The sequence below is a fragment of the Asparagus officinalis genome, chromosome 4 (assembly GCF_001876935.1).
Source record: "Asparagus officinalis chromosome 4, Aspof.V1, whole genome shotgun sequence".
Lineage (NCBI taxonomy): Eukaryota > Viridiplantae > Streptophyta > Magnoliopsida > Asparagales > Asparagaceae > Asparagus > Asparagus officinalis.
This window is the reverse complement of record NC_033797.1, coordinates 79,329,328-79,337,659: the sequence shown is the minus strand read 5'-3', so window position 1 is coordinate 79,337,659 and position 8,332 is coordinate 79,329,328. Positions and strand designations below refer to the sequence as shown.

The 8,332-nt window shown below is 38.1% G+C and overlaps 2 protein-coding genes across 2 annotated transcripts; one reads left to right on the top strand and one right to left on the bottom strand.

Moving 5' to 3' along the window:
- On the top strand, window positions 524–1,650 carry LOC109838971 (glutathione S-transferase T3-like). The gene is made up of 3 exons (XM_020407401.1): window positions 524–556; window positions 666–1,085; window positions 1,189–1,650. Exons 2-3 carry the CDS (start codon window positions 666–668, stop codon window positions 1,648–1,650), a joined length of 882 nt encoding a protein of 293 aa, XP_020262990.1. The 5' UTR covers window positions 524–556.
- LOC109838970 lies at window positions 2,065–3,354 on the bottom strand. The gene has a single exon (XM_020407400.1). The coding sequence runs from the start codon at window positions 3,352–3,354 to the stop codon at window positions 2,065–2,067; it is 1,290 nt and encodes a 429-aa protein (XP_020262989.1).

The window sequence follows — 8,332 nt, the reverse complement described above, 5'->3', positions numbered from 1 at the left end:
ATTTACTTTATTAAATTTAGTTAATATATAGTTAATTTAAAAAAATATAATATAACTTAATGTATATGTTAATTAATTTGTTTAATATTTTTTTAAATGTACGCTCTTATAATTTTTATTATAATTTTTTATAATATTTTATTAATTATAGGTTGTCTTTTTCTAGTATAAAGTATTTTTCTAGTATAAGGTTTTTTTTCTATGATAGGTTGTTTTTCTAGTATAGGATTTTTTAATTATAGGTTTCTTTGTGGTATAGGGTGTGTTCTAGTATAGGCTTTTTTCTAGTGTAGGTTGTTTTTTTCTAGTATAGCGTTTTTTTAAGTTTAGGTTTGTCTTTGCAGTATAGGTGTTTTCTGTATAGGCTTTTTTTCTAGTGCGCAGACTATTTTTCGAGTATAGGCTTTTTTTGTTTTTTTAGCTAGAATAGCTAATTTTTTTAAAACTATCTAATTAATTTTTACCCTATAAATAAGGCACTACCTTGATGTTCACTTTCACACTTCACTCTTTCATTATTTCTACCTCTATTTCATCATATATACTACAATTTAAGGTAGGTTATATTTTTTGTTTAATTATAATTGCACTTCATGTTTCTTATATTTTTAACAATTTGAGAATTTTAATTAAATCATACTCATGTGAGATTTATACTGATGTAGATGGCAGAAAATAATAATCCATATTATGTCAATTTGATGACTAGTCATTATCCATGGGAAGATCAATATGAAGAGCAATCATTTCAGCCGGACATACCCGAAGAAAATACGGTAAAAGATGTACCATTGCAAAAGAAGTCGATGCGAAAATCAAAATATCGGATCGAAGAAGACACCTTGCTTGTATCTGCATGGATCAACACTAGCATTGATCCAGTGCAAGGGACATTGCAAAAATATTCTACATTTTGGCACCGAGTAGCAACTTACTATCATGAAAACAAAACATTCAGTAGCGATCGTGATCAAAAAGGGTTAGAGCACCGTTGGTCCGCTATTCAAATTGCAGTTAGTAAATTTTGTGGGTGTTTTAATCAAATTGAAGCAAGAAATCAAAGTGGCGTGACAGAGAATGACAAGGTACTAATTGTGGCTTCAAATTATTTAAACTGATTAGATTTATATAATTTATTAATTGTTTTACTTTTTACATGTTAGTAAATTTATTTTATTTTTTAATTAGATTATGGAAGCGATGCAAATGTTTCAAAGCATGCAAGGAGCAAGTTTTCAATTTTTACATTGTTGGAATGAGTTAAGGTTCCATCCAAAGTGGCTTTGCCAATTTTTAATGAAAAAATCTAAGAGGTCAAAAAATTCAAGTCCTGCTACATCTTCTCCTGCAACTCCAGATTCAATAAATTGTAGGGAAGACGAATGTCCTACTGAGGGTTCGTCAAGGCCCATAGGAAGAAAGGCTGCAAAAGAAAGGTTGAAACAAGGTAAAGACAAGCATGTGGCTTCTGAAATTACACCAGTGATGTTGTTTATTGATGAAATGAAGCAGGATCGGAAAGAAAAAGAAATAAAGAGAGCAGAATTATTTGGTCAAATTTATGTTCAGGAGCAAGAGCGCATAAAGATAGAGCAAGCTAGACTACAGGTCGCTCAAGAAGCTCAAAATATCAAAAAGAAAAAAATGTGATTGAAAGCTATGAAACAAGATGAGAGGATTATGGCAATTAACACTGATGGCATGCCTCCATTGCAAGTAGAGTATTACAATAAGTTGAAGATGGAAATTCTTGAAAGGCAATTTGGTGGTGGTAGTTCAAATTAGAAGGAAGATGGTGTATCGTACTTGAAGATGATGTATCGTATTTAGTGTGTTCTTATGTATTTCAATTTACTCTTGTTGTATCGTACTTGAAGATGATGTATCGTATTTGAAGATTTTATGAAGTTCTATTTCTACAAATGGAAACTTTTCTCAAAAATCAAATATGATCACATATTAATATAGAAATTCAATAACATCAATATTACATCAACTAACAGGTCCTTACTTGCAACACTAAATTAAATGACATTAATATTACATCAGCATACAAATCCCTTACTAAAGCCCACCATTTCGTTCCCATAAATGTTCGACAAGATCCAATTGCAATTGAGAATGAGTTTGTCTGTCTCTAATGCGATGATGATTCTGAATAAATTCACACAAATCTATTGTACGTTCGTGAGACACTGATATAGTTGGGGCTTCCTCAGCAGCATCGTACGTGAAGTCGATATAATCATCATTTCTTTCATCTTCAACAATCATGTTATGCATTATTATGCATGCTTGCATAATATTTTTCAATATTTTCTCATCCCAAGAGCGAGCTGGTCCACGCACAATTGCAAAGCGTGATTGGAGTACCCCGAATGCTCTCTCTACATCCTTTCTTGTCGACTCTTGAAGTGTAGCAAAATGTTTTCTTTTATTTCCTTGTGGTAAAAAAATTGTTTTAACAAATGTTGCCCATGACGGATATATACCATCAGCAAGGTAGTATCCCATCGTGTATTCATGACCATTGACTGTATAATTAACAGTCGGACCATGCCCTTCAGCAAGTTGAGAAAAAACGGAAGACCGTTCTAACACATTAATGTCATTAAGAGCTCCCGGTAAACCAAAATAAGCATGCCAAATCCAAAGATCATAGGAAGCAACAGCTTCTAAAATTATTGTAGGAGTGTGGTTGTGACCAGTATACATACCATGATACGCAACCGGACAATTCTTCCATCTCCAATGCATGTAGTCAATGCTTCCTAACATCCCAGGAAATCCCCGTTGTTTGCCAATTGCAAGCAATCTTGCAGTGTCCTCGTCAGTTGGTGACCTTAGATACTCATCACCGAAAATTGCAACAATTGCTTTGGTAAACCTACCGAGACTCTCTATAGCGGTGCTTTCTCCAATCCGCACGTAATCATCCACAGAATCTGCTGATACACCATAAGCAAGCATCCTCATAGCAGCAGTTACTTTCTGTAGTGAGGATAAACCAATTTTCCCAGCAGCATCCCGTTTCTGGACAAAGTAGGAATCATGTGTTTCCACTGTGGATAAAATACACAAAAATAGTGGACGATGCATACGAAATCTCCTTCGAAACAGTTTTGCTAGATACACAGGAGATTCACTAAAATAATCATGAAAAAGCCTCTCGTGACCTTTAGCTCTATTGCGTTGAATTACAACGTGCCCTGGAATGGAACCACGACGACAAGAACTTTGACCTTCGCTGGAGTGTTGTTCTTCCAAATATGCGATTGCTAATAAGGTGGCATAATCATCATCGTCGTCATCCTCTTCCTCTTGTAGCAAGACACATAACAAATTACTAGCCATAAATAATATTGAAGATTGAGTTAAAAAAATTGAATGAATTTGAATTTAGTGAAAATGAAGGACACTGGTAGTGCTATTTATAGAAGGAGTGACCACATTTAATTAAAAAACGACCGTTGAAATACGACCGTTAAAATATGACCGTTGAAATATGACCGTTAGAATATGACCGTTGAAATATGACCGTTGAGATATTATTGTTAAATAAAATTAATATTAAAATAATATGAATTTAAATTTAAAATAATATTTAACTTTTAACACGATTTATATAAATTAATTATTATCTAAATTAATTATTTGTTAAATTTTAATTTAATTAATTAATTTAATGATTATATAAAGTAATTTCTTAATTTAGATTAATTAATTAATTAATTATTTTTAGTTATTAATATTTAATTATTTATTCATTTATAAATAACTACATATTTAATTAAATCTTAATTCATAAAATTAAAAAACTAAATATAATTAATTAAGGGTAGGGGGTTTTAAGGAGAACATTGGAGAAGAACCAATCCTTCCCCAATAGTAACCCTAAATTAAGGACATCCAGGGAACCCTTGGAGATGCTCTATAGCATAGACGTTGCATAACCCAGCTCCATGGCGTACAGTCGGTGTTCGGACAGAAAAAAGTCTAAATCCACAATCAAATATCATTTGGGTTGTTCTCCTTTCTTCTCCCTAATCGCGCATCGTGTAGGGAACAAGAAACATGTAAAGCCGGAACCAAAAAAAATTAGAGCGGAGGGACGCGACTCGTTAGACGATTTGACAGGCGACATGGAGCGACACCCATCCAGACAGCGCTTACGGTTCCAAGACAGCGTCTCGTTTCTTTCAAAAATGGTAAAATCACTGTCACTCCTTCTTCCTCAGTCTCTCCGCCTCCCTCCTTCCCTATATCCAACCCATCTCCTGACATCCCCCCCCCTCTTTCAAATCCTCAAAACCCTAATCCGTCTTTCTCTTTTCATCGACCTTCTCACCATCTCCTCACAAAAAAAAACCCTCCTTTACGAACTTGTTGAAGAGATCTAAGCCTCAGCGTGCCTCCTTCTCTAGAGGCATTCTTCCCCTCCCTGAAGAAGGGTGGACTAAGGTTTCCTATAAGAGAAGACCCAAAAGGTCGAGACCAGCTTCCCCTTCCATCAGTATCATCCCATCTCTCAAACCTGTTAGATGTTTCCTTTGTGGAAATAAGGACCACATGGCGAAAAACTGCTCCTTGGGGGATTTCAAGTGTTTTGCTTGCAATTTGGTAGGGCTCGTTGAGTTGTCCTAACTGTGACAAGCCTTTTGTCCAGAGCATCATCCCCTCCTCATCAAAAGCCCCTTCCTCCCACCCCCTCCTCTCTTTATCTCAAATGTCCCTCTTCCAGAGTCTGTAGTCAGCAGCATGGATGATTTCATCTTCTACGCCTTTTTTCAGATCCAAGTTGGCAAGCCCTCCTATGAGGAGCTTATCGAGAACCTAGAGTTCCACTTAAAAGTAGACAAATGGTCCACAGTTGTTAGGAAGTCCTCCACTTCATCCTATTTCCAGTTCCCAGATGCGGAAACCATGGATCATGCTTGTTCAAAATCTTTCTTCAGTATGGGGAGCTTCGGAGGGATCTTTTCCCCCTGGTCGGAGAAGTCAGGTCTGAAAGCCTTGCCAAAATTTGTCTATATTTGGGTGGAAATCCTCAATCTTTCCATTCATCTTTGGGATTCTGAGTTTTTATCCTCTTTGCTGGGTGATGTTGGAGAGGTTAATTCAGTGTCTAATGATATTATGTTCAAGAGAGAGGCAAAAGATTGCAAAGTGGTGCTCTTTGTTAGGGACCCTTCAGAACTCCCCCAAGAAGTCATTTTTAGATACACAGCTCCGGATAAAATCCATATCATGGAAGGATCTGTTCATCTGAGGATGATTGGTGAACCCTTATATGCGTCCCAGGACAGTTGCTGGGATAAGTATGAATCCTTTATCCGCAACGAGGGTGTTCGAGCTGATTCCTCAGATGAACAGCCCTAGATCACCCCTCTCAGCCAGCCTTGTCAGATTCAGCTAATCAAGAGCAAGCTCCAACAGGAATGGTAGCGCATGCCACCCAGAACCCCCAAGCAGATCCCAAAGGAAAGAGACCTATGGTTGCAGAGGGTTCCCCCCTTCAGCCCCTCCTCCTCCTCCCTTAGTAGAGAAAGCTCTAGATATGGTAGAAGTTATTTTCAAAGGTGTTAAGATTAAGATTGCCAAGTCTTCTTGGGAGCTGCTGAAGCCAGTTCTCTCTCAGTCAGACGAAGCTAGGTAAGTTTACTCCCCTATTGTTGGAGAGAAGGCGATTGGTATCTCCTCTTTAGATTCCATGGACATCGCTTCCTCCTCTGAACCACCTCCGGGTTTTGAAGTCTTCAAGCAACCCTCTAAGGTTTCCAAGAAGAAATCCTCCAGGGGAATCCTGCCAATTCACCCAGTTAAGAAGCACCTGGCCCTGATGAAAAGGAGCAAGCATCCAGGTAAATCTAAAAACAAATCAGCATCCTCTGCCTCTACCCCGCCTCTTCAATCTCTAAACCTTGAGCGTCTGGAAGAAATTTCTATTAACTGTAGTATTAGAGAGCCGATTGATCCTCAGGGTTTGAGAGATATTCAAAACCTAGAGTGTAGAGGGAACAATCCTTCATGAAGCCTATGTTGTTCCTTTAAGTCGTTTGTCTCTATTTCTTAATGAAGTTTGGATCTTGGAATGTTAGGGGGCTTAACAACCCTGCCAAGCGTAGATTGGTAAAGGAATGTATGAAGTTAGCCAAAGTTGATCTTGTCGGTCTGCAAGAGACCAAACTCAATTCTATTAGACCCACCACTCTTAAGTCCTTAGGGAGTGGTTCCATCTCTTCCTGGATCTCCTTAGATGCAATCGAGTCTAGGGGAGGAGTTCTTCTCGGCTGGAATGATAACATTTTCTCCTGTTCCTTCTCATCCATAGATAGCTTCTCTGTGACAGCTTTTCTTACTCATTCTCCTTCTAACTAGACCTTTGTTGTTACCTCTGTTTATGCCCCCTGTGATTCCTCAGACAGAGAGGTTTGTTGGTAGGAACTCAATAGAATCAGGTCTTCTCACTCCCTCCCTTGGGTTGTTTTCAGGGACTTTAACATGATTCTCAGTTTGGTTGAAAAAAGTGGTCGCTCAGGTTCTGTTAAGGACATTGAGACGTTTAAAAACCTTATTGCTTCTCTCCATCTTTCTGAGCTCCCTCTTAGTAGAAGAAGATTCACGTGGTCCAACTGTAGATCCCTTCTAGTCCTTGCTAGCCTGGATAGATTTCTAGTATCTACGGACTTTGAATCTAAATTCCCTCTTATGGTTCAGTTCGCATACCAAGCTCCTTGCTCAGACCACTGTCCAATCATTTTGGACACAAGTTCCCCTCACCCAACTCCATTATTTAGATTTGAAAAATTCTGGCTCTCAGATCCTTCCTTCATTCCTTTCATCCAAGATAGTGGAGATCTTTTTGCTCTCATGACCACTCCCCCTTTCGTTCCCCTTCAAGATAGTGGAGATCTTTTTCCTACTGCCCCCCCAGACCTCTCCTCTCTTGATCTTCCCTTCTCATCTGAAGAAATTAAAGTAGTAGATTTTGATCTCCATCCAGAAAAATCCCCGGGCCCTGATGGTCTTCCTTTGCTTTTCTATCAAACTTTCTGGAACTCCATAGAAGTGGACACAATAGCCTTTATTAAAGGCCTCTTCCTCCATCCCCAAACTCTCCACAACATAAATTACTCATACATTTGCCTCATTCCTAAGAAAGAAGGTGCCAGTTCCCCAAAGGACTTCAGACCCATCAACCTCATTAATAGTTCATGTAAAATTTTTTCAAAAATTCTGGCCAATAGACTTAGCAGAGTCATTCATCTCCTTATAGATTCCTCTCAGTCAGCTTTTCAGAAAGGAAAAATCTGCCCTTGACTCTATTCTGCTAGCCCACGAGATGATCAATTTCTGCTCTTCAGGTAAGAAGGAAATCTGTGCCATTAAAGTGGATTTTTTCAAGGCTTTCGATTGCGTAAACTAGAATTTTCTCCTCTCCCTTCTTGAATCTAGAGGTTTCAGTCAAAGATGGTGTCTCTGGATTAAAAATACATTCTCTCCTCCTCCAAATCTGCTGTCTTGGTTAATGGTTCCCCAACCAAAATTGTTTCATGTCATAGGAAATTAAAACAAGGTGATCCCCTCTCCCCCTTGATTTTTCTTTTGGTGGCGGATGTTCTAAATAAAATGATCTTTACCAGTGCTGTTTCAGGAGATCTATCTGATCTCCAGTTGAAAGGAGAACTAAACAACATCAGGGTTCTTCAATTTGCAGATGACACTATCATTTTTTCTAAAGCCTCTTTTGTAGATATGATCACTCTCAAAGCTATCCTTCTCATATTTGCTAACATTTTTGGTCTATCTGTAAACTCCAACAATACTCATCTGTACTACCTTGGCAGAACTCCCCGCAAGGGATCTCATCTAGCTAGAGACCTAAATTATTCTGTGGGCTCCCTACCTTTCTCTTACCTTGGTTTACCACTCAAAAAAGGATCCTTATCTAGAAGAGACTGGCTTTCTCTATTAGATTCTTTCTCAAATAAACTGTCTCATTGGAAGAACATATCCCTATCTATTGGGGGACGTCTCACCTTGATTAATTCAATTCTCTTCTCTATCCCGCTCTACTTCATATCCTTCTTCAAATCCCTTCGTGGCTTATTCAAGCTATTGATAAGATTAGGAGAAATTTCCTCTGGAATGGGAGTAATCTTCCCTCCAAAGTTAAGTGTCTGGTAGCTTGGAATTCAGTTTGTAGACCGAAACAAGAAGGAGGGCTGGGTGTTATTAATCTCCATGTCTTTAATCTTGCCCTTCTATCAAAATGGATTTGGAAAATCTTTGAGAGGGACTCCTTAATCAGTAAAGTCATCTTCTCCTTGTA

What these genes read in the sequence shown, in the direction of transcription:
- LOC109838971 (XM_020407401.1), top strand. Translation starts at nt 666, where the DNA reads ATGGCAGAAAATAATAATCCATATTATGTCAATTTGATGACTAGTCAT. An exon ending in GCGTGACAGAGAATGACAAG is followed by an intron (nt 1,086 to 1,188) that starts GTACTAATTGTG and finishes TTTTTTAATTAG; the next exon opens with ATTATGGAAGCGATGCAAAT.
- LOC109838970 (XM_020407400.1), bottom strand. Translation starts at nt 3,354, where the DNA reads ATGGCTAGTAATTTGTTATGTGTCTTGCTACAAGAGGAAGAGGATGAC.